The 27,119-nt window shown below is 39.4% G+C and overlaps 1 protein-coding gene and 1 long non-coding RNA gene across 2 annotated transcripts in view; both read right to left on the minus strand.

Annotated features, from left to right (window-relative positions):
* Positions 1-3,203, minus strand: part of LOC123507556 — a 51,063-nt gene extending 47,860 nt beyond the window's left edge. The window contains exon 1 of the long non-coding RNA XR_006675683.1: positions 3,015-3,203. This is a non-coding gene — a long non-coding RNA (uncharacterized LOC123507556). The remainder of the gene's footprint in view (positions 1-3,014) is intronic.
* A 2,598-nt stretch (positions 3,204-5,801) lies between these two features.
* LOC123507361 (targeting protein for Xklp2-like) lies at positions 5,802-27,119 on the minus strand. The gene is made up of 11 exons (XM_045260157.1): positions 26,994-27,119; positions 25,940-26,050; positions 24,366-25,027; positions 23,230-23,330; positions 21,515-21,890; positions 15,680-15,857; positions 13,541-13,679; positions 12,227-12,491; positions 11,289-11,456; positions 8,208-8,426; positions 5,802-6,778 (listed from the first exon to the last, which is right to left on the minus strand). The coding sequence occupies exons 2-11, from the start codon at positions 26,025-26,027 to the stop codon at positions 6,572-6,574; spliced, it is 2,403 nt and encodes an 800-aa protein (XP_045116092.1). The 5' UTR covers positions 26,028-26,050; positions 26,994-27,119; the 3' UTR covers positions 5,802-6,571.

The raw sequence follows: 27,119 nt of genomic DNA on the forward strand, positions 1-27,119 counted from the left end.
CCCCTCCAGTCATCCCCTGTCTATCCCACCCCGCCCCGCCCAAGCCCATCTGCCTACCCCGCATCATCCTACCCCACCCCGCCCCGCCCTGCCCCGCCCCGCCCGTCCCGCCGTCCCGGTCTAAATAACTCGATTACTCCTAAGCCAAATTCTCTTACAGGTAAAGTGAATTAAACCGTTCACCTGACGGCCTTGAGAGTAACGGTGTGCCGCGGCCATAGTGTTGTGAGGAGTGGTTTGCATAGAAATAGAAGTAGTAGTAGTAGTAGTAGTAGTAGTAGTAGTAGTAGTAGTAGTAGTAGTAGTAGTAGTAGTAGTAGTAGTAGTAGTAGTAGTAGTAGTAGTCAACAGTAGATCTATAAACTAACACAGGCATTTAACGAATGAAAATATACATGAAAAATAACTAAATCTTGAATAATCAAGCCTATGATTCAAATATTACACGTAAACTGAAGGAAAAAGTATAAAGAGATTACAAACAAGCATAAAAACAGTATAGATAAGTAAGACTGACTAGAATCTCACATAAGACTATTGGCTGCAATGGCCACTGATAAGTCTGACTATACGAAGGCACGGCGCGGGGCTAGTGACGGTGGTGCGTGCCTTGATGGGAGGGACCTTGGTGGAGGCGCCTGTATTCCACCAACTTCCGCTACAGCTTGTTGAACTATTACTATATTCAAGAAAACAGATAATCTTAAGGCGGTGTCACACTAGCACTTTTTCCGTCTACTTTTTCCCTCGTTTTTCCAGAAAATCGACAATATTTTGGGTGCGGCCTGTCACACACAAACGGTGTTTCGTCGTCACTTCCCAGTTCCCGCCAACACAATGTAAACACAAACATGGAGGCCACGCTGCGGCAAAGATACGCTGCTCTGAACGTAATACTGTGTATTACGAAACTTAGACGAGCTAAACAAGCCAAAAAGCGTGCATGGATGCGTTCATGGTTAGTGGTAGAACCAATGCACGTAGAAGCAGGTTGAGGAGACGCGGCAAGTCTTGTGGTCTTGGTCTTGGTATGTAAACAACGGCGGAAAATTTGCAGACGGAAACGATCCCTATCGTCTCACAAATTCATGCGATAAGTTCATGCGGAACGTTGAAAAATCGACGGAAATCGCATTAATCGACGGAAAAAGTGCTAGTGTGACACCGCCTTTACCAATAGCACCTCCTAACGATGCAGTAAATACTGACGCTTAAAAAAAGTAGTTTATGCCCAACATGTGTTTTGTGGTTTATTTGGCGGGCGGCCTTAGTGTGTCCTACACAGACTCTCAAAGTTTGGTAGGTGCCTCCCAAAAACTAAGCCCACAATGACAAAGAGTGTCACCACGCTCGCCAGCAAGGAGAGTTGTGCATGTAATTCACCACCACCACCACCACGACAGTCGTCTGCTGGTCACCCAGCCAGTCTTTCCCATTACGGAGCGAGCACAGAGCCCATAGGCCGATCTTCGGGTAGGACTGAGACCACAACATACTCCACACACCGAGAAAGCGAGGCCACAACCCCTCGAGTTACATCCAGCACCTATTTACTGTTAGGTGAACACACCCCACACATTAAGAGACTTGTTCGGGTGTTGGTGAGCATGCGGCCACTGTGACGTAGTACAACGTGACGTTGGGGTTCCTGGGAGGGGTGGGGCGTAGCTCCCCCAACTAGAAGACGTTTAGGATAAGATGAAGATCTTAAGGGTGGGGGAAGGTCCTGGACGGCGTAACCCCTCAGTTAATTTAGTCTAGGGGGGAGGGGGCAGCCTCCCTTCTATAAGACGTTTAGGTTAGGTTTGGTAAAGTTAAGTTAGGGTACAGACCCTATGGGGCATGGGTTCTCAATCTGGGGTTCGCGAACCCCCAGGGGTTCACAAGAAGATTTCCAGGGGTACTTAGGTGGCTGATTTAATGATACAATCTTTCCAGAATACCTTTGCCTATTGATTTAGTGTTAGTCACTAAATTAATATTTTGCTCGATGTCAAATCACTGAGGGTTCGGGTAGATGGTCTTATAACTCAGAGGGTTCTTGACGAGAAAAAGGTTGAGAACCCCTGGACTAACAGTTTGGGGGGCGCAGTACCCAAGCTAGTCTAGGTGGGGGATCTAGGGGGGGCGTAGATCTCCTGTTAGAAGACGTTTAAGTTAGGTTTGGTTAGGTTAGGCCCTAGGGTAAAGAATCTAGGGGGGTCTGGCAGCGCAGCCTCCCAGCTAGTTTAGGCTAAGGGGTCCATGTACTTTTTTTTTTTTTTTTTTTTTTGGGGGAAATTTTGCTAAATTTGTCTCCTCCAAAACCCCCGATCCCCCACGTACCCTCAGGCTAGTAGGGAAGGGGGATATTTGAAAATATTTAAAGGAGGAGCTATTGGTAAGATTTACCAAGAAAACACACACAGAAATACATACATAATGAAACAATAAAAACTGCCATATTAGTGTTTGTTGAACAATATAAACCATCGAAACACTTGTAAGCAGCAGTAACTAACTACCGCTCGCTACACCATCATTAAGACCATCAGGATCACGCCAAATTTTCTTTTATGCTTGTTAATTCACTAGATTGTGATTAGGATTTACGAAGACTCTTTAAAACTCATCAAAACTTCCATCAGTACTTGCTTAACTATCATTAAAATCATGGAAACACTTGAAACCAGCAGTAACGACCATTAAAGCTTGTTACCGATCATAAAAACACTTGAAAACATCGTTGGAACTACATTATGTCTACATACAATAGATAGGACAAGAAACATTGAAGAATACAGAGACAAACATGAATAAATAATATGCCCATAACTATTGTCACTGTACCAAGAAACGCAGCCTGGTCATTATAACACTTGAATGCTGGAAAGTAGGGAACTCTCAATAACTCAAGACTCGTTACCCATATAAAATTTCTCATGTATTATTCCTCACCTTCAACAATAAGCCACGTGGTACCATTGGACATAATTAAGGTGACATGCAGCAATAAGGGTGATGAAATGACTTACCCTGACGAACGCCCTTCCTCCTCGGTCTGTTCTTCTTCCTCGAGGCTTTAATCTTAATCTTGATGCTACAGGCGACTCAGAAATTCCCCCCGAGTCAGGTCTTTGTATTGGCACCTCCTGTATGGAAGAAAACTCCTCCTTGTATACGTTATGTTTGTGTCAGAGGCACCTTTGCTCTTGCTTTGTTAAGATTTGTTTCCGGTCATCTATACTTGGACATCTGTATGAATATATCTTTATTTTGTCCTGTCTTATTTGTTAACTATTTACAGTCGCCTCTTGGGTATACGGATTATGTCAGTAGTATAAATGAATATATAATGTTAGCGAGCTCCATACATGCTGTTGCTACCAAGTTTCGTAAAGCTATTACTACAAAGCTCTCCTTGCATGCCAGGGCTACGAAACTCCGTGCAAGAGCTTCGAATCTCCGTACCGGTGCTACTTAGTATGTATTTTCATGTACTTTCCTTTTCACTTTTTTAATATCTGTTTGTTATCTTAGCACAATCATAGTGTAGGTATTATTCCAGTGTATTTATTTTTCTTTTTCTTTTTACTCTGGATTGTCATATCCATTGAAAAATACATCAAGGAGGATATCAGTGTGTGTGTGTGTGTGTGTGTAAAGACGGCGTCCTTCTTGATGAAGCTGCTTCCTACCCTAACTTTTACCTAAAGCAGGGGTTCTCAACCTAGGCTTCGCAAACCCCAAGGCATTCAAAGGAAGGTTTCTAAGGGTGCGTTTACACCAAGCGAATCGAATCGATTCAATTCATGAAGAATCAACACGATTCATGAATCGTGTTCATTCGCCGCATTGGTTTCAATGTAACCGTTTACACCCGGCGAATCAAGGCAATTCAAATCATGCCGATTCATGGCGATTCAGAATCAATGATTGGTTTGGACTTTGGACCCATTTTTTCATCAGTCAAGGCGATTCAGCCAAGAAGTAAGCACCATGCTAGTGGACGTTCTAATCAATTTAGTAAAAGAATAACGTGCTATTTTGATCCCAGTGATCCTGTGCGCCGAAATCATGTACATGTATTGTACTGAAGGAACTGCTGCAGCCTATGAATTACTGGCCAATATTATTATGCATATTTTAAAAAGCAGACAACAGAAAGCGTTGTGGACATGGTTTTACATTCTCATGTGGCAAGTGTAGGCTGTATCGTCGACCTTTGAAATGCGTAGTATAACGTAATCACCAGTGAGCCAGGCACCACCCAGAGTGGGAGGGGTGTAAATTTCCTTATATTATCCCCTGTGCCTCTGATTTCGTTCACTAAATACTACGGTATGGCACGACAAAGTAAAAGTTAATGACAAAATAATTTTAACATAGCTGTATTTCTTTTAAAATCCTCCGTATACCGTTAAACCTATGTAAAGAGTAGGCTAGATGTCTTAATATGATAACTACAGTGTGTCCATTTCTTCCGCGGTGAATGTATCACAGGATCATTCTGTCCTGCCACTCCACACCTCCACCTGGCGTGGCAAAGTATTCTCTCAGTGTTAGGAATTGACATGGCTGCTGCTGTAGGCCTAGTACTTCTTGTCGGTAACAGGCTCCACCACCATCTTAAATTACGTATTTTGTGGTTATCCTAAAGAAATCCTAAAACCTATCCGGATTATTGACCAAATCTGGGAACATGTCCAAAGCTCCAAAATTCAGGTCTTCTAGAATCAATGGCATGCACCCATATTTGTTGCCAACGCCCACACTTCCTCAGCCACTGTAACACTGCTATTTCTGCAAAAGCTAATACACCCATACTTTCCTAAGGTCGCCTTGGCACTGAATCATTTGAATGATGTGAATCAGTTGGTTAGAACTATGCTGATTCAAAATGACTCCATTCAAATGATTCTTCATGAACTGAATCGATTCGAAACGCTTAGTGTAACCGCAGCTATAAGGGTGAGTTTACAAGGGATCAAATCTATTCAGTTCCTGAAGAATGATTTGAGTAGTCATTTTGAATCTACATAGTTCCAACCGACTGAGTCTCAGCACATCTGATTCACATCATTCAGTATCAAGTCTTCACATCCCCACCAATGGCATACCAAGGAATCCGTCACAATCCCATCCACAGCATTCCAAGCAACCCGTCACATCCCTACCAATGGGATTTCAAGGAGTCACAACCTACCAACGGCATATCTTGGATAACCTGAATAAGGTTACTTTACATTCCTCTTTCTTATCTTAAAATTATGATCTGTGACCAATCTATCTTAACTCAATTACATTTCTTTCTGGAATCACTATAGTATGGATATTCACACATTTTCGACTTGTCTTTTACTTGCTACAGATCTTTTTACTCAGTGTAAATTAATACTAAATCTGTCATTGATTTCTTATAAATTCTTTCAATTTCTTCCGGACGTGTTAACATTAGACCTTCTGGGTCCAAGTCGGGTTCTCAACCTTTTTCTCGCTTAGAACCCCCAAACACTAACTCAATATGCAATGGTACTGCCAAAGATATTAGATCAGCCATCTAAGTGCCCATTGAAATTTTCTTGTGAACCTGCAGGGGTTTGCAAACCCCAGATTGAGAATTCCTGATATAGACACTCATGTTGCTTTAGTCTCTCTCTCTCTCTCTCTCTCTCTCTCTCTCTCTCTCAACCTGATTCAAGACATAACACTCACATATTCTCACTTGAATTCAAAACCAAATTAATTTCTATGAATCTATTACGTAGAAGCGTTCATAGAATAATTATGAAACAGAGTTGAGTTGAAGATACACAGGTGAATTAACCAAGAATTGACACTTTATTAAGATTTTATATAACAATTCATCCTCAAACACTCTGAATAAGTGCAAAAATACGAGGAAAATACTCTGCTTGTTAATTACTGCCTGTACTGACATCCTTCATCAGACATTGCTTATCTCAGCCTCTTATTACTACTGGCAGTGATTGGTGACTTATATAACCATGTCACTCAAATCTATCTCTGAATACACAGGTAACAAAATCTACAAATAAGTGTGTGCAACAAGGTAAGTAAATAGAAGTGGCTCCCAGAAATATCTTAAGATGACCTTTAGTATATTTAAGTGAGTATCTTATTTCTAAAACTTGTGAAATGAAAGATGCTGCATTTTTAAATTTCTAAAACCTAACATGGCGATAAAGAGATCATGGATAAAACTAAAGGTAACATACAAGAAAATGAAAAGAATAAAACAGATTTGAGAAGAGTGAGGATTCTCTAAGTCAAAGGGAATGGAGGGAGAGAAAAAAAAAAAAAAAAAAAAAAAAAAAAGATAAAATGAAAAGAATAAAGTAAAATCAAAGAAGGTTCAAGATGTATAGAATATATATAGGTAGCTAATAAGAATCAAACTAAACACATCAGAGAGCTGAATAACATTTAAAAACAAAATAAATAGAAATGAGAAATAAAGCAAAATCCAAGAAACTAAAATTTTAGGAAACAAATCACAAAAAGAAATGAAAACTACACCAGAAAGATAACAGGAAGAATCCAACCATAAAAAGAGAAGAGAATGAAAGAATTAAAGATTGAAGGTTGAGTCAGCCCTTGTTCTGGATCTGAGGCGGGAGTTTGTGGCAAAATCTGGAGACTGTGGCACTGTGGGTATCTGTGAGGTGGGCTGGAGTACCATGGGCTTGGTCTTCGGCATGGGCTGGGCCTTGTGCACCGTAGCCTGCCTCAGTCTGGCCAACTCTGCTTCCTCTTCTGCTGCCCGATCATCCTCCACCTGGTGACAATTGATAAGTCAGGGAAACAATGAGTCACAGCTAACAGCTAAGGTACACAATGGAACTCTCTGCCTGATTCTGTATTTCCATCTTCCTATGACCTGAACACATTTGAATTGAGTTGAATTGAATATAATTGTATTTGAATTGAATTTATTTTTAATCTACAATGGTTATTCTTTGACATGTTGTAAATAATACATGAATGAGTTTTAATACAGTATAAAAACTAGTATTAATAGAAATATAAAGAATAAGAACATGAAGTGAACTTTGTCAGTAAAATGCAATAAAACTGAAATATAACTATACAACATTGCATTTAAAGATGTATATGTAAAATTGAAATATAACTATACAACATAACATTTAAAGATAAAATTATATGTAAAATACTGTATGTTAAATTTGCATTAATACAATAAAACTGAGAGGGATGTTTCAAGACATTTATCTCATTCTGTTCACCTCTCTACTGCAAGAGTCAATCAGTACTCTCAATCATTCATCCCTTTCTCTGGTACACTCTGGAACTCTGTCTGCTTCTGTATTTCTATCTTCCTATGACTGGAACTCATTTAAAAAGGAGGTTTCAAGACATTTAACTCATTCTTATGTCTTACTCTCTTAGACCTGCTCGGGAACTGGCATCTAATTGGGCTTTTTTGTTTATTCGTTTTTGTTGCCCTAGACCAGATTTCCCCTCTTACATAAAAAAACATTTCCATTTTCATGTGTCTCACTGATTTCTCTTAACTTTTAATTGGTTCTTGTTGAAGGTCGAGATAAAATTGAAATAAAGTAGTGAAGTAACAGTATACCATAACCAATACCTCTACTTGCAACTGTTTCATTGGTTCATGTCTTTCAACAGGCTCTACTTGAAATGAAGTACCAACTAAAACTAATGCATATTATCTTATTTATTTAAGTCTTCCCTTAACTTAAGCTCTAGGGAAATCAGTCAATACAATACACACTCTAAACATGACATTTTGCTATATTTTTCTTATTTTTGGTGCACACACACACACACACACACACACACACACAGAGAGAGAGAGAGAGAGAGAGAGAGAGAGAGAGAGAGAGAGAGAGAGAGAGAGAGAGAGAGAGAGAGAGAGAGAGAGAGAGAGAGAGAGAGAGAGAGAGAGAGAGAGAGAGAGAGAGAGAGAGAGCATATTTTTTCCTTTCTATTCTAGACAATCCCCACCCAAAAAAAAAAAAAAAAAAAACACACACACACACAAACTAAACAAATTCACCTCAAAAAACACATCATCTCACCTTTTTATAGTAACATCTTAATTAAAGACAGAGAAAGAGAGAGAGAGAGAGAGAGAACAAGCATAATTTTTCCTTCCTATCCTAAACAACCCCCAAAAACCAGCTAACCAAACAAATCGCCCCAAAACCACATCATCTCACCATCTTTTTCGTAGCCAGCATCTCCTCCTCCAGTTCCTTCTGCTGCTGTTCAAACTTGCTGCGCTCCACGGCTCTCACTTCAGTGCTCAGGGTCACATTGGAGATCTCAGTGAGGGGTCTGTTGGATTTTTGAGGCACAAAGGGATTCTTGCGCACCACATGATCGTCTTGAGCTTGGAATCTTCGCTGTTCTGCATCCTTCTTGGCCTCGATCTCCAGCTGGCAATTAGAAAACGTAAGTAGTAACGCTAAACATGGTCTGAAATAAGGTAAAATGGCTGAGGATGCTTAGGATAGTTTTTTATGTGTTGAGTTTGAAATCTTCACTGTTCTGCATCCTTCTTGGCCTCAATCTCCAGCTGGCAATTAGAAAACTTAAGTAGTAACTCTAAACTGCTGGAAATGAGGTAATAAATAGCTAAAGATGCTGAGGACTAGTTTTTGGGTGCTGGAGACTAGTTTTCATGTCTTGAACTTAGAATTTTCACTGTTCTGTATTCTTCTTGGGCTCAATCTAGAGCTGGCAATTACAAAACATAAGTATTCCCTCTAAACAGCACAGAAATGAGGTAATACATAGCTAGAGATGCTGAGGACTAGTTTTTTGGGTGCTCGAGACTCGTTTTTATGTCTTGAGATTAGAATTTTCCCTGTTCTGTAACTTTTTTTCCCTCAATCTCCAGCTGGCAATTAGAAAATGGATGTAATCACTCTACATGGCACATAAATAAGGCAATATATGGCTACAGGTGCTGAGGACTAGTTTTTATATCTTCTGCTCAGAATTTTCAATGTTCATCCTTCTTGACTTCATTTTCCACCTGTCAGTGAAAAGGATGGAACTCTAAAAACTGGCCAGAAATAAGGCAATAGATGGCTAAAGATACTATGGACTATTTTTTAGGGAGATGGAGAATATTTTTAACTATTGTGCTTGAAATCTTCACTTTTCTACATCCTTCTTGGCTTTATCTTTCAGCTGGCCATTAGAAACCATAAGTAGTAACTCTAAACTGGCCAGAAATAAGGAATCTGAGGGCTAATTTTTATGTCGAGCTTGGAATTTTTGCTGCTTCCTTCTTCACTTCATTCTCCAGCTAAGGGAAGAAACAACTTTAAACTGCCCAGAAAAAAGATAATACATGGTTAAGGCTGTTCAAGACGATTCCTTTACATGCCATCCTCCTCGGTGCATCTCCAAGACACTAAACATTTTTTTTTTTTCTTTATACCATGTAGGGTTTTCACAGAAATTTATGGGCTAAAGGAGGTACTTTTTGGGGTACCTCCCATCTCAAAGCCCACCCGCTAGGAAACCCTTGCCCTGAGTGAGAAAACCCAACCTATACTCAGACCGTGGACAAGATTTGAACCCATGCACTTGGAGACCCCTCAGACCCCAAAACACGCCTGGTTCCACTGTACCACGGCGGCGCCCATTGTACTGGTAGCCACATAGAGGAAATAATGCATGACTAAAGGTGCTACAGACTTCCATCATGCTTCCTTCTCAATGTCTTTCTCCAGCTAGTAAGACAGAAATACTGGTCAAAACACACCCATTGACAAGGTAACAGATAAGGATGCTAGAAAGATGGTCAAGATGAGCTTGGGTGGTGATATGGCCCCCTAATATGGGTACCACTATGAATAAAATTGCCTGCGCCACTAATGGGCAGAAGCTGAACAGCGCTTCCCATACACTCTTCAAGTGTGCCTACAGGTGCTATAGGCCTTACCATAAAAAAAAAAAAAAAAAAAAAAAAAAAAATGTCACATCTGCTTCTCTCTCCTGGTGGTGAGATAAGGAAACATCAATATAAGAAAATAAGGGAAGCTGCAAAAGGCCTTATGAACATACCTACCTATTTCCACCTATCATACCCATCCATACATTTGTCTAATTTTCCTTTCAAACTCCCTATCGACTTACCACTATAGTCTGTCTACTCTAAAATGGCTCCTGGGTTCAAAACACAGTGATATAATTGACTTTAGGTGAATAATACTCGTTTTCTGATGATCACACACTTATCACAAGGACAGCTTATGGTTCTCCTCAAGATCTGACAAACACCCATTCCCCGAGACACTCTTCAGACTGAGACCCAGGAGCCACTTTAGAAGAGACAGACTGTAACAACCTGATTACTGAGTCCATTCCCCAAGACTCTTCAGACTGAGACCCAGAAGCCACTTCATAGTAGACAGACTGTAACAACCTGATTACTGAGTCCATTCCTTTCATCATCCTCTCTATTAGAAAAATTGAACTGATTTTTCTAATAGAGAGGATGATTTCTTTCTTAAACTAAACTTCTCAAGCTTGAACCCATTATTTCTGATTCTATCCTGGCTACTGATCTGAAGAATTTTGCCCATATCCTCTGTTATAACCCCTGTACCACTTCAATGTTTCTATCAGGTCAGTGACAAAGATCAGCCACTACATGAATAAGGATGCTGAAGACTCTTTCATACACCTTTGCAAATCATCAATAAACCGTCCCACAAAATCATACAGTTTATTGCCAAGTTATGAGGCTTTAATACACAAACTTATGAGTGAGAATGGATAGATGGAAATATGATGGTATGATGACACCTCACAGCTTCTCTTATCATGTCCTTATGTTCCTCTTAAGTTTATATTCCTATATTATTGTCTTATGTTCCTTATGTTCTCTTGTTCCTCTTAACTTAAGCTCTACTAGAAGTTACTGGATAAAGCAAAGAAGGAAAGGCATTTAAACAACATTCACTGTACAAATGAATCACACACACAGAGACACACACACACACACACACTGGAAGTTAATGGATAAAATAAATGAGCAGAGGCATTTAAGCAACAATCACACTCATCACTGTACAAATTAACCTCACACACACATTGCAAGTTACTGGATAAAAAAAATGGGCAGAGGCATTTATTTAAGCAACATTCACACTCATCACTGCACAAATGAACCTCACACACACACACACACACACACACACACACACACACACACACACACACACACACACACACACAAAAAGACACCCACTCAATGTCCAAGTTACCCGTCCCAGCCTCACCTGCTGCTTGAATTTCTCCTGCTTGATGGACCCTCGGCGCTCCACATTCAGGGCAAAGGGCTTCACCTGTGTTGGGGTGGATGGCTTCCTAGCCAGCACCCCGTTACCCTCAAACAGTGGCATGGGGCGGGCTTGGAAGTCTGACAGACTCTTCTCCTCCTCCAGTACCTTCAGGGGTTAGAGTGATTCCATGTTTTCTTTTTTATTTCCCTTTGTGTAAGATGGAAAAACTGACCACGTGCAACAATAATGATGAGATAAGAAAGGCCCACTGAAATACTAGGAATGTGTGAAAATAGGAAAATACACATTGCCTCTTAATTGAGTTACTATTGCACACAGAAGATACACATTGAAATCCTTAAGAGTTGAGTTATTTTAGTTTTGAATTGATATAAATACACTGAATGTTTTAAAGCTAAGTTACTAATACACATAGCTAGCAAATGAATTATATTACTACAATAAACTCTCGATATAACAGACGATATGGACATAGGGGTCTGTCGTTATATCCGAAGATCTAGTATATCCAATGAAAATACCAGACAGATCCGTTATATCTCAAAGCTTGTCTGATATTTATACCCCCTACCAGCCTTCTCCTGCAGCACACCACATGAAGATCCTGCGACATGTTATGGGACAACACCTTCGCTATAACAAATGAAAATTCATTATAGCGAGGGTTTGTCTGGTCAGATTTTTTGTCTGTTATATCCGATAACTGGTATGTCAAGATCCGTTATATCGAGGGTTTACTGTATCACGCAATGAAAATACACAATTTCATGCCTGCCCTTCCACACACACACACACACAAACAGACAACCACAATTACAAAAAAATATATAAAAAAAACACACACACACACAAACAGACAACCACAATTACAAAAAAATATCAAAAGAAAAACACACACACTTCGAACCCCTCACCTTCTTAATTTTCTCCTCTTTCTTCTTCATTCGCTCCTGATCTCGCTGGTCAAAACTAAACGGCTTAACCTTTGTGTTCATCTTCTTCCCCTGCAGAGGCAAACCAGCGTAGGGCAGCATGGAGACCAGCATTCTGGGGGGGCTGTCTATCTTCATCTCCAGCAGACTTTCTGATTGGCGGCTCTGTGACTTGGCAGGGACACGGTAGCCATTCGGGGGTGTCTGCAGGGCCTTCCTGTTCACTGGTCTTGCCTTGAATGCATGTCTGGGGGAAAGTTTGGTGTGTTACTTGTTTTTTTTTAAATCAAGCAAGAGTGAAAATCTGGTCAAGGGCAACAAAAAATGCTTAAACAAAAAGGAAAGCTTAAACAAAAAGGCCCACTTAGATGACAGTTCCCAAGCAGGTTCAAGAGAGTTAACCAAAAGAATGGGATGTGTAAAAACTTCCCTCTTAAATGAGTTCAGGTCACAAAAAGATGGAAATACAGAAGCAGGCAGGGAGTTCCAGAGTTTACATTGAAATCACTGGAGGTCCTTGAGTTATAATGTAGTTATTTTATGTAGGAAAGACACCAGTCACAGGGAACAAAATAGCAATAAAAACTAAAGGCTTACTGAGGTGCCAGTTTCTAGAGATGTTACTATACCAGTTCATGAGTGTACTCTTGCCATAGGTCTTAGCTGGTCTATGTAAAGAGAGCTACACTTTGCCTCTCACTAATGCTAATGCTGTTACTGAAGAAGATAAAAATAAATAAACAAATAAATAAATAAATAAATAAACAAATCAGAGGAATAATGAATAAGAAGTGAAAAATCATAATAATCACAATTCAAAGAAAATATTGAACTAAATTTAAGCATAGTCGGTCCTCACAACACCACCACCACCACCATCACCACCACCATCATCACAAAACCACAATAAAAACACTGTTAACTATCACCAGTCCTGACATCACCACCACCACTACCACCACCAAAGAAAAAAAAATAAAATAAAATAAAAAATAGTAAAGAATAATGTAAAGCAACAAAAAGCCAGAAATCACAAAAAAACAACAAAAACCCTGAACCAAACTTAGTATCTTCAGTACCATGACACATTTTCATATTTATTCTGGTTACTGGTTGGTGATTTTATACAGCTTCAGAAACTTATAAGGGGATTAAAGTAGTAAAGACTCTGGCCATTAATATTCTGACCATGGACCTTTGCTAATGTCACTAAAATCATCCAACCATACCCAAAACTCATGGTAAAAATGCATCCCAGTACTGGAGGAGTTAGGCACCACCACCATCATCACTCACTTCTGTGCCTCCTCAAACTCCTGCTGCTCCCTCTCCTCCTGTGTCATAAGGCTGAGGGAGCGGCGGCGTCTGCTGGTGGCCAGGTTGGGAGTGACGGCCATGGTGGGTCCTCGTGGCTTCTTCCTGTCCTCAAGGTCGTCTGGGGAAGGAAGGATACACGCTGCACTTTGCTTCACAACCAATGCTTCCATTACAGACAAGTAAAAGGGATAGAACAAAGAAAGCACTCTTAAAAAACCCAACATTTCAGTAGACAATAAAAACACCCAATACAGTGGAGACTCAATACTCGAACATCTAAATACTCAGACTTTTCAGTACTCGAACGCAAAAGTTTGATTTAATACTCAAAAAAATATCTCATAGTCAAATGTCCACACCCATGGTTGTAAACAAAGGCTCCCTGGTGTCCCTGTTCCCCATCTGCCAATTGTGACTTGTGTTGAGAATAACATTCTCCTGCATTCTATCTGTAGTTTTTCATTTATAAACTTACATAACACCAAAGGCTTATTAGTGGTGAAAATATCTGGTAATCAAACGGCCGCACATTTGGTCGTACACAAAACTCTGTCCTCTCCCTTCTCGCAGCTGCCACTGTGCCATTCTGATAATATATTACAGGTAATACTGGTATACTGATGCAGGTGTGCATCCTTAGTCCTGCCACAGTCTTGAGAAAAACAACATTCTTCTGCATTCTGTTGGTAGTTTTTCATCTAGAAACTTACAATGGCACCAAAGAGGTTTATTAGTGATGAAAATAAGGAATCTGGGGAGAGTACAAGTGTTAGTGAGCCACAGCCCTCCAAAAGTGGATTTACAGGAATCACACCAGAAACTTTACAAAGACGTTTTCATGGATGGTGACTCATCCTCTGGCAACCTCCCTCCTCCTCTTCTAAGTTATCCATCACCAGCCTTCAATTACGGTATGTACAAATCAAAATTGGAGGAAAAAAAAAAAAAAAAAAAAAAAATATATATATATATATATATATATATATATATATATATATATATATATATATATATATATATATATATAAACTTGAGGTTAGCTAAGATTAGAACAAATTACCTGATTTATAGGTATCAATAGTCAAACTTTTTAATACTCAAAACACCCATTTGGAATTAATTAAGTTCGAGTATTGAGTCTCCACCATACTTTCTTTGGAGACCATTAAAAGGTGTAGAATAATAAAAACACTCTTAAAAACCCACAAGCTTTACACAGAGTAAATCAAAAAGGTGAAAGATGATAAAAGCAACCTTGAAAACCCCCATACTTTCTTTACAGCAGCAGTTCTTAACCTGGGGACATCAGTATTTTCCAAGGGGACACAAGCCCTTTGGAAAAAGCAGGAATTTCTCTAATTATATTTGTCATTCTCTTAATGACAGCATGGTCACATAAGTTTATGAAAAATGCAAAATTATCACCTTTTTCTTTAAAATCAGAGAGAGAATCATACTCATAGATACAAGGGAGGTGTGGAGGGAAGGACAAATTCCTAGAGGGGGTGTTGTGGTAAAAACCACAAAAAGAACCATTGCTTTAGAGCCTGTTAAAAGGTCTAAACTTGTGAAAACACCCTTAAAAAACAAAACTTTCACTAGAGCCATTCAAAGGTTCAGAATCATAAAAATCATCTTTTAAAACATTTCCATTTGACAGTTAAAAAGTATAGAATGATATAAAACACCCTTGAAAACCCCAATACTTGCATTAGAACCACTTAAAAATGTCTAGAATCATGAAAATACCCTTGACAATCCAAATATCTGCACTAGAGAATGTTAAAAGTGCCAAATCCATATTAAAACACCCTTGAAAACTGACACAGATGCCTTAAAAATAGTGATATGATAGCAAAATACATACACAATAAAGAGAGAGAGAGAGAGAGAGAGAGAGAGAGAGAGAGAGAGAGAGAGAGAGAGAGAGAGAGAGAGAGAGAGAGAGAGAGAGAGAGAGAGAGAGAGAGAGAGAGAGAGAGAGAGAAAACCACCCTTGACAACTGACACAAGAGCTTTGGAAGTAGTGATACAATACAAGAGTACAAAAACAATTAAGAAAATAGACTAGAGAGAAAGATAGAGAGGAGAGCCAGTGTGTTCATCTCCCAGCCTTACCAGTGGAGATGTTTCTCTTGCTTTTCCTGAATACTTCTGGTGTTCTGATGTAGTTCTTGCAGCTGAGGTCTGTCATTGATGCAAACCTCTTGGCTGCCTCCCCCTGCTCCTTGCGAGACTCTGAGAGGTGGAAGGGCTTGGGGATGGTGGGGGTTCTTCTTCCTGGCGGGTCCTTGTTCTGGAGAAAGGGACACAAAGTCTGTTTTCTAAGTGTGTTTTAATTTTTTTACAGCTTTTTGCCAGATGTAGAGGAAGCATTGGGGTCATGAAGCAAAGTAATACATATTGCTTCAAATACCAAGTAGAAATGTAAAATGATACCAGTTAAGAGCAGAAATATATATATATATATATATATATATATATATATATATATATATATATATATATATATATATATATATATATATATATATATATATATATATATATATATATATATATATATATATATATATATATATATATACACTGCTGGTCAGAGTGGAAGGCGCGGTACCTGTACATCTTATGAAGGAGATAAATGACACACAAATTATGTTTTAATGAGGGTATTCACCTAAACTAGTGATTGATAGGGTGCCTTCGTGCCTTCTTGACCTTTTGAGTCTCCTGGGAAGTGAATCACCCAGGTGGTGGAGATACTGAGCATCAATATTGTCCCATATGTCCTGAATGGCAGCTTGGAGGCGTGGGAGGGAGGAGATATCTCTCTCCTTTAGCTTAAGTTTTATGTACGGCCAGGGATTTTGCGGGCCAAGGTTTTAAAAGGCTGATATTGCAGAAATCAAACCAGTCAACAATTAACTTTGCCGTATGGCACGGTGCACCATCTTGCATGAAGGTATCAGCATTGCACTTTTCCATACACTCATCTAACTCATCCAGAATTAACTCAAAGTAGTTATTTTGGTTCATACAAATATTCTTAGGCAAAAACACTAATTTTTCAAGACCATAGTAGGAAAAACAACCCCACACCATCAAAGAATCTGGATTTTAATGTGTGTTGTGTAGTGTGATCGTGACGGTTACTTCCAGGTCTATGGTACACATGGTTTCTCTGGTTGTCTGTAATCTGAAAGCTTGCCTCATCTGACCAACGTACCCTATGACACTTACCTAAGTCCCAATCTTTGTGCTGAGACACAAACTGCTTGCCTACTGTTAAGGTAATCATGACTGAAGCAAGGTTTTGAAACTGCGCGACAACTCCGTTATCCCATGTCGCCTTTCACACATCTCTGCACACTCCTTTCACTCACCCCACCTAGCACAGAGGGTTCCTAGCCTAAAGTTCCTGTATGGGAGGGTTGGCCTAAAGCTGCCTTTGAATAATGTTCAGAGTTCTCTGGCTCACACTGCGCTTATGCCCTTCAGGCTTGTAAGGTGGTGGCGAAGCGTCTCTTCCTCTCTCATGATAAATTTTGGTCCAACGTTGAACAATTCTGAGAGCTTTGCCAGTGTTCGCGGCAGTTTCTTGATTTGACTTATTCTCCCTCACTGAGGCACAAATGACTGAGATTTGGGCCTTACTAATTAGTGTCCTAGGTCCCATAATAATGGTAAGCTCACGCATCCACAAAAAGGGCCCGTGAGGGAGGGTGAAAAAAAATTCAAATGCAATCACACAAACCACAGACGAATGTTAACTAAGGAAACATATCATCTACTTTGACAACTAGAGCTGCAGAGTTGTCAGATAGCGACATACAGCGAATCCCGCTGTATGTTTAGGAGTTACGAAGGGATGAATGAAATTTGGTCAGTGTGGAAGTTGTTGTCCCTTTTGTGCCTTCCACTCTGACCAGCAGTGTGTTTGTATATGTATGTATATATATATATATATATATATATATATATATATATATATATATATATATATATATATATATATATATATATATATATATATATATATATATATGTATGTATGTATGTGTGTATATATATGTATATACATGTATATATATATATATATATATATATATATATATATATATATATATATATATATATATATATATATATATATATATATATATATATATATATATATATATATATATATATATATATATATATATATATATATATATATATATATATATATGTTCCCTCCTACTTGCTCTATCCTCATTTTCAATCCAAAGCTGGATGTTGCGCATACGTGCGTAACGACACCACTTGCTCTCGTGCCCACAATCTTGAATCTTCAGAATTTTCTACCATCTGGCTAAGACTTCAATGTCACTCTCTAACTAAATTCATCTGTGCTGTATACCTCTCACCTAATTCCTCTGACTATGTAAAATTCTTTGACTATTTGACTTCCAAGGTGGAGCACATCATCTTTGCTGAGATCTCCATTTTAGGGATTTCAATGTTCACCACCAGCTTTGGCTTTCATCTTCTTTCACTGACCAACCTGGTGAACAAACCTTCAACTTTGCTATCCTTCATGACCTAGAGCAGCTAGTGAAGTTCCCTACCCGTATTCCTGACCGCCTTGGAGACACGCCCAACATTCTTGATCTTTTCCTAACCTCCAACCCTTCTGCTTACTCTGTTAAACTTTCCTCTCCGTTGGGCTCCTCCGACCACAATCTAATTTCCGTTACCAGTTCTATCACTCCAGTGCAGCCTCAGGACCCGCCTAAGCGGAGGTGCTTCTGGCATTTTAACTCTGCTAAGTGGGAGGAACTAAGGCAGTACTATTCTGATTTCCTTGGGATGATTATTGTTTTCATGTCAGAGATCCTTCTCTTTGTGCCGAGCGCATAACAGAGGTGATTATCTCTGGCATGGAGCTATACATTCCTCATACTTTCTCTAACCCTAAAGCTAAAAAGCCTTGGTTTAACTCTGCTTGTTCTCGTGCTGTCAATGATAGAGAGGCGGCTCACAAACGGTTCCGTAGCCATCCAACTGCTGAAACTCATGCCCTATATATTTCTGCCCGTAATCATGCCAAATCTATTCTCCAACTTACTAAAAACTCTTTCATCAATAGAAAATGTCAAAGTCTTTCCAATTCTAACTCCTCTCGAGATTTCTGGCATCTAGCCAATAATATCTCTAACAACTTTACTTCTTCGTCTTTCCCTCCTTTACTTCATCCAGATGGCTCTACAGCTGTCTCTTCTTTTCTAAAGCTGAACTCTTCGCTCAAACCTTTGCTACCAACTCAACTTTGGATGATTCTGGGCATATTCCTCCTACTCCTCCACCCTCTGACTACTTCATCCCTAAAATTAAAATTCTTTATAAAGACGTTTTCCTGGCCCTCTCTGGCCTTGATTCTCGGAAGGCTTACGGTCCGGATGGAGTCCCTCCTGTTGTTCTCAAAACTGTGCTTCCGAACTCGCTCACTGCCTGGTCAAACTCTTTCATCTGTGTCTCTACTTCTATTTATCCTTCTTGCTGGAAGTTTGCTCACATTCAACCTGTCCCTAAAAAGGTGACCACTCCAATCCTTCTAACTACCGCCCTATAGCTTTGATTTCCTGCCTTTCTAAAGCCTTTGAGTCTATCCTTAATAGGAAGATAATGAGGCATCTATCAGCTCACAACCTTCTCTCTGATTGCCAGTATGGTTTCCGTAAAGGCAGATCTACTGGTGATCTTCTTACTTTCCTAACTGAATCTTGGTCATCCTCTTTAGGGACTTCGGTGAAACCTTTGCTGTCGGCCTTGACATATCGAAAGCCTTCGATAGAGTCTGGCACAAATCTTTAATTTCTAAACTACCCTCCTACGGATTCTATCCTTCTCTCTGTACCTTCATCTCCAGTTTCCTTTCCGATCGTTCTATTGCTGCTGTAGTAGACGGTCACTGTTCTTCCCTAAAACTATCAACAGTGGTGTTCCACAGGGTTCTGTCCTATCACCCACTCTCTTTCTATTATTCATCAATGATCTCCTAAATCTGACTCAATGCCCTATCCACTCCTATGCTGATGATACCACCCTGCATTATTCAACAGCGTTCAACAGACGCCCAACCCAACAACAATTAAATGACTCAAGGCGAGATGCTATAGGACGCCTAACTTCTGATCTTTCACTTGTTTCTGATTGGGGCAGAGAAAACCTGGTTTTGTTCAATGCCTCAAAAACTCAATTTCTACAACTATCTACTCGACATAACCTTCCAGACAACTATCCTCTCTTCTTCAATAACACTCAACTTCCCTCTCCTCTACATTAAACACACTCGGTCTATCCTTCACTAAAAATCTAAACTGGAAATTTCACATCTCTACTCTTGCTAAATCAGCTTCCAAGAAGTTAGGTGTCCTATGGCGTCTTCGTCCATTTTTCTCTCCTCCCAGCTGCTTGCTCTGTACAAGGGCCTTATCCGCCCGTGTATGGAGTATGGCTCTCATGTCTGGGGGATCCACACACAGCTTTACTAAACAAGGTGGAATCTAAAGCTTTTCGTCTTATCAACTCTTCTCCTCTAACTGACTGTCTTGATTCTTTAAGTCACCGCCGCAATGTTGCATCTTTATCTGTCTTCTACCGCTGTTTTCATGCTGTCTGCTCTTCTGAACTTGCTAACTGCATGCCTTCCCCTCCTGCGGCCTCGCTGCACAAGACTCTCTACTTCTTCTCATCCCTATTCTGTCCATCTTCCTAATGCAAGAGTTAACCAGTATCTTCACTCCTTCATTCCCTACACTGGTAAACTCTGGAACTCTCTACCTGTGTCTGTATTTCCACCTGCCTATGACTTAAACTCTTTCAAAAGAGGAGTGTCAAGACACCTCTTACGTTAACTGGACCCTCCTTTTAGATTTTTTTGTTTTTTCTCTTTCTACTTTCCTCTTAACAGGGCCTGGCAACCAGCGGGTTTTTTTTTTTTTCCAACACTTTGTTTGCCCTTGGCCAGTGCCCTTGTAATGTAAAAAAAAAAAAAAAAAAATATAATAGTTATGTGAGGTGTCTGCAAGTAGAAAGGAATCAGAATGTTTTGTGAGGAAGGGGCAGTCAGTGCAATATTAAAGTTTTTAGTGTCTTTGGTAAATATTAAGACCAGGCACACCACTCTATTTAATAATGTATTTGGCTGTTAACCCCATTGCCTAACCTAACCTGGCATCACCTAACCTAGCATTATGTTGGGTTAGGTAAAGCTGGGTTAGATTAGTGTCTTTAAGGATAAACTACTGATTTCAGATTTAGTAAATAGAGAAGTGTGCCTTGTCTTAACGTCAACTGTGCCCTTTAATTCAGAATGTTAAAAAACAGAAGACAGCTAGTATTATATAAAATGTCTCAGAAAGTATTATGCTGCAGGTGTGTCAAGCAGCATGTTAAAAAAAATGGGAAAGAACACGGAGGATAATATAAAGATCCACAAAGTATTATCAGCAAACAATACCAAACCACTCCTAAAGTTAACATGGAGTGGAATCTGACCAACTTCTCATAAAACACGTTAATACCTTGATTGATGAAAGAACCAAGCACTAATAACAAGCCAAAGGACCGAGAACTCTCAACCATTCATCCCTTACTCTGATACACTCTGGAACTTCCTGCCTGCTTCTGTATTTCCATCTACCTGTGACCTGAACTCACTGAAGGAGGTTTGAAGACATTAATCAAATTCTGTCTATCTCTCTAATGCAAAGGTTAACTATATAATACTCCTAATCATCCATCCCTTTCTGTTACACTCTGGAACTCCTTGCCTGCCTCTGTATTTCCATCTTACTATGACCTGAACTCATTTAAGAGGGAGGTTTCAAGGCATCTAAGTGGGTCTTTTTGTTGACCTTGACCAGATCTCTCTTAAATAAAAAATAAATAGATAAAATAACAACTTACCAGGGACAAGGTACTGGAGCGCAGGGACCTGGCAAACTCCATAGGTGCCTCAGTCTCCTCCTTCACACTCTCCTTGCTCTTAATCCGCTTGTCAGTGGCAAAAGTAAACTCTTGAGGCTTGGTGGGGCCTGAGTGGGTGGAGCGAGCAGCAGGGCGAGATGGAGGCGGCACTGAATCCTCCACTTCTTGTTTCCTCAGTCTCCTGTCGGTTGCAAAATTGAATTCCTGTGGTTTTGTGGGCTTGAATGGTTGGTTGGGAGCAGTGCCATCCTTCCTCTTCTTGTTGGTGGTGATTTTCTGTCTAAATGTGGCCACCAACTCAAGCTCCTCCTTGTCTTCCTCAGTTATGGAGACACCAGACACCTTTGGAACCACCCTGAAGAGAAAGGACAGAGTAAGATATACATTAAAAAAGATAATGATACATATCTACAGAGTAACAAAGGTGACGTAAACAAATATTCATGGGAAAATAATCACAATAATAAATGAAAAATAGTTAGATTAAAGAAACAATAGATTAAAATGTGGATTAACAGAGAATAAGATAGACGAATATGATAGTACAGAGCATATCAAAGGTGACGTAACCAAATTCTCTTGGCAAAAACTCAGGATATTACATAAAAAAATGGCTAGATTAAAGAGATAGATAAAGATATGGATTGAGAGAATATGATGGACATCTAAATATGGCATAACAAAGTGGCAAAATCAAATCTTCATGACAAAAAATGAGAATACAACATGAAAAATAGATAAAAGTGTAAAGCAGTAGAGTTGAAAGTCTTTCAATGATGCAGGACATAACTCAGGTGACATAAATAATCAAGATCCTCAAAACAAGAAATCTAAATAAAACATGAAAAAAATGGTAAGATTAAAGTATAAACTAGTATATTTGATAAAGGTTTTGAATAGTAAAGGACATAAAAAAGTTGACATTAACAAAATCCTCAGCGCTTGTAGCTACAGATAACACAAGAAAAAAGGTTAAACTAAGGTGTAGATTAAGAGGATACCAGGGATCTTTAAAGGATATAGAACATAATCAGGGTGACACAAGCAAGATCCTCAAGGTCAGTTATCAAGATAGGACAAGAAATAATGACTTAAGTTTGATAAAAGCTGAATACAAAAGAGATATGGAAGAAATTGGTTGTGTCAGTGTGGAATATGAATGGAACAGACACACAGCTATGCCTTTTCAACACTGAGACTCATACCACCAGATTAGTTTTCTCAATAATAATACAAGCAATAAAAGTTGAATACAAAAAAGATAGGAAAAAAATGTGCTCTCAGTCAATGGTATAAGAAATACACACATCCAGTTTTGCAGTTCTATCACCAAGACTAACACCAGATTGATTTTCTCAATAGTAGAAATTAATAAAAAGATATGAAGAAAATACGCTTTCAGACAGTGATATATGAATGAAATAGACACAAATACAAATAACTTCCCCATTCTATAACCCAGACTTATACAATAGTTTTGGCAATGGTCTATACAACAACTCCCTGCATGCTTCTGTGTTTCCATCTGACTGTAACTGATTTCAAAGGGAGATTCATTTGACTAATTATCTTAAACCTGTTCAGGGATTGGCATCTCAGTGTGCTTTTTTCTTTAATAGTTTTTCTTGCCCTTGAGAAGTTTTCCTCTTATAAATATAAAAAGTAAAAAAAATGTGGCACCAGCCTTTGCTTACCTTTTCTGTGGCTGTGCCTTCTTGACCTGGCTGGCCTGGGTGCTGGTGGTGGCCTGGCGGTCTCCTGAGGACTGTCTGCGAGCGTTACTCCTGCGCAGGGCCTGAAAGTATTACTCCCATCAGTGTGTTACCAGGAAACATTCTCAAACACTTATTCTTAGATAGGAAATGATGATGTTAACTCTCTTGTAACTATTTGCATTTTTTTTTTTGTTACGAGAGGAAAACTGGCTACGAGCAATAAAAATTAAACAAAAAGGCCCACTTAAATTCCAGTCCCCAAGCAGGTCCAAGAGAGTAAGCCAAAAGAATGAGATGTCTTGAAACCTCCCTCTTCAGTGAGTTCAGGTCATAGGATGATAGAAATACAGAAGCAGGCAGGGAGTTCTGGAGTGTACCAGAGAAAGGGATGAATGACAGAGTACTGGTTAACTCTTACATTATAAAGGTGGACAGAATGGGATAAATGTCTTGAAACTTCCCTCTTAAATGAATTCATGTCATAGGAAGATGGAAATACAGAAGCAGGCTACAAATTCCAGAGTACCAGAGAAAGGGATGAACGCCTGAGAGTACTGGTTAGCTATTGCATTAGAGGTGACATAACAGGGGGTGAGAACAGGATGGGTAAGGAGGATGTAGTTAAGTTAAACTCCTTTGTATTGATTTATAGACCAGTATTAATAAGAGAGAAAGACTAAGCATCAACTAAATTGTCACTGGGTTTTTTTCTTTAATTGTTTTTGTTGCCCTTGGATAGTTTTCCTTACATAAAAAAGAAATAAAAAGAAAATAAATAAATAAATGAAAAAATATAAATACTTCTTTTAAGAGGAACGTTTCAAGACATTTGTTCCTTAATTTTGGCTAATTCTTTACCACTATTTAAGTAGTAGTAGTAGTAGTAGTAGTAGTAGTAGTAGTAGTAGTAATAGTAGCAGCAGTAGTAGTAGTAGTAGCAGTAGTAGTAGCAGTAGTAGTAGCAGTAGTAGTAGCAGTAGCAGTAGCAGTAGCATAAGTAGAAGTAAGAGTAGGAGTAGGATTAACAGTAGGATTAGCAGTAAGATTAGCAGTAGCAGTAGCAGTAGCAGTAGCAGTAGCAGCAGTAGCAGTAGAAGCAGCAGCAGGAGCATTACCTTGGAGATAGCCAGGAGACGTGGGGACTGCCTCACTCCTGCACCTTCTAACTTCAAGCTCTTCCTCCTCTTGTCCTTGGAAACAGACTTGGGCGCTCCTGCAGGTGGTTCTTCTTCCTTCTCCTCTTCCTCTGTGGCCATCTGCTCTGGTTCTCCTTGTTCTTCCTGTTCTATAGCCATTTGTTCTGCTTCTACTTCTTCAGTTTGTTCCTCTGTTTCTTCTGTTGCCATTTGTTCTTGCTCTTCTGCCTGTTCTGTGGCCATTTCTTCCTGTTTTGTCTCTTCTGTGGCCATTTTTTCATGTTCTGCCTGTTCTGTGGGTATTGCTTCATCTTTTGTCTGTTCTATGGCCATTTTTTCATGTTCTGTGGCCATTTTTTCTTGTTCTGCCTGTTTTGTGGGCCTTTCTCCCTGTTCTGTGGCTATTTTTTCTTGTTCTGTCTGTTCCGTGGGCACGTTTTCTTGTTCTTTTGCTTCTGTGAGTGGTTGTGGTTCTTCTCCTTGTCCTGTGGGTGGTTTTTGTTCTTCTACCTGTTCTTGTTCTTTTTCTGAGGGCATTTGTTCTTGTTTTCCCTGTTCTGTGGGTGGCTGTTCTTTATCTTCTGCAGGCTTCAAATCTCGCTGTCCTTGTGTCTTACGTCTTGGAGTATTCTGTGGTACATCTGCAAGTATGTGTATGAAATTAATCTAGGTAAATAAATATACCAATAAACCACACAGGCACCCCAGCCAAAACACACACACACACACACACACACACACCTAGCCCTCTCAGAACCTAGTAGAAAGGAACGCTCAATTAACACGGTCTTCTATACTGTGAGAAATTACTGAGGCTTTGAAATAATCTTAGAAAATGTGAAATTGCCATATGACATGACAGGAAAAATATAACTTGATCTGTTAACTGAAAACCAGTGATGGTGGTGGTGGTGGTGGTGTAACAATAGTATTCAGAAAGCTTACCATGAACTGCCGAGACAAAAACTTGATAGGATGAGTCAGTTTTATTGCAGTTTCAACCAATACACCACATGTAACTACACACATTCTCAGTCTTGATCACACTTCTACCAGCATTTCTAACCCCATTTTACCCTATCGGAAAATGAGGTTAGGTTACGTTAAAACTCCGCTTTCCCAGGAGGCCCCCAAGCTTGTTAGACAGGGAAAAAGAAATATATGGTACAGTATATTGGTTGAAACTGCAAAATTTACCACCAATAAACACAGATTGATAATAAGAAACATTGAACTAAGAAATAAAACCAAATAGAATACAATAGATGAAAAAAATGGACAAACAGATAACAAAATGAAAAAAAGAACCAGTGGACTCGTGGAAGAAATAAAATCTTCGATAGAGATGAAAAAAAACTGAGAAACACGTAAAAAATAAACAAAATTAGATAAAAGGTTAAAAAAAAAGGGGGTGGGATTACCATAGTATAGACAACCAAAAATGATCACAAAGCAGAGATCACCAGCTGGCATCGCACACACACACACACACACACACACACACACACACACACACACACACGACCCTCTCTCTCTCTCTCATCAACACTCACCAAAATACGACTCGTCCACTTCATCATAGTCGTCCTTAGTAAAATCAACAAAAGTCGGAGCATTGAACTCAAACTCCTTCCCTGCCATCGCCTGACTCGGCCCGCCAACACCTGGGGACACAGTATTTCCTTTATTTTATTGCAATGTCTTCTACACAACTAAAACTCATACTCAGAAACACTTTGCTCTCACCACGACTGTTTTCCAAGGCCACAGAGAAGTTTAGGAGGGTTTTCAAGAGTGTTTTTCCAGGTAATAATGCAGAAATCTTGTCACTCTGCCTATAGAACCATAAAAACACCTTAAAAATCGCTGTTCTCTCTCACCACAACTATTTTCCAAGGCCACATAGATGATTAGCCGAGTTTTCAAGGTGTTTTTTCCAGTTAATAATGCAGAAATCTTGTCACTGCCTCTAGAACCCTAAAAACACCTTAAAAATCGCTGTTCTCTCACCACGACTATTTTCCAAGGCCACATAGATGATTAGCCGAGTTTTCAAGGTGTTTTTTCCAGTTAATAATGCAGAAATCTTGTCACTGCCTCTAGAACCATTAAAAACCTTAAACTTAAATTTAAATAAAGCCGTTTTGAAATAGTGGAGGTGAAGCGAAGGTGTTTGAGAATCTGTATGGCTGATAGTATTTCGAAAAGTTTGCTATTTATTATATGTAAGAGTTAAGGTTGTGATACTGTGTGTGTGTGTGTGTGTGTGTGTTTATAATGTATCATGCTATCTGGTGTGTTTCTATATGCATATTACTTTACTAATAGTATTACTCTCACTACCACTATCAAGACTGCTAGCCATGTGCATCCTAAACCATCACAGAAACTCAAACTGAACATACAACATGACTAACAAACAAAATCTGCCCAAAATAAACTCGTACATTTTAAATCCCCAAGTTGAATATGGCTGTCGTAAACAAACCCAGAACAACGTACATATTTTAGCACTTATCTCCTTTATCTATCACTCATCACCGCCATTACAGCTCCATATACCACCACAGGTAACTAATGCTTAACTACACACCAGTAATTCCTCACCTGTGGGTTTGAACCAAGTAGAAAAGGTGGACAATATGAAAAGATCGGTGGCGGGGAAGAGAATCAGCTGACTGGCGCCTCTGTTTTGAGTGTGGGACGCGCCCAGCCAATCACCTTCAACCTCGC

Source organism: Portunus trituberculatus, chromosome 22 (genome assembly GCF_017591435.1).
Source record: "Portunus trituberculatus isolate SZX2019 chromosome 22, ASM1759143v1, whole genome shotgun sequence".
NCBI classification, from domain to species: Eukaryota; Metazoa; Arthropoda; class Malacostraca; order Decapoda; family Portunidae; genus Portunus; species Portunus trituberculatus.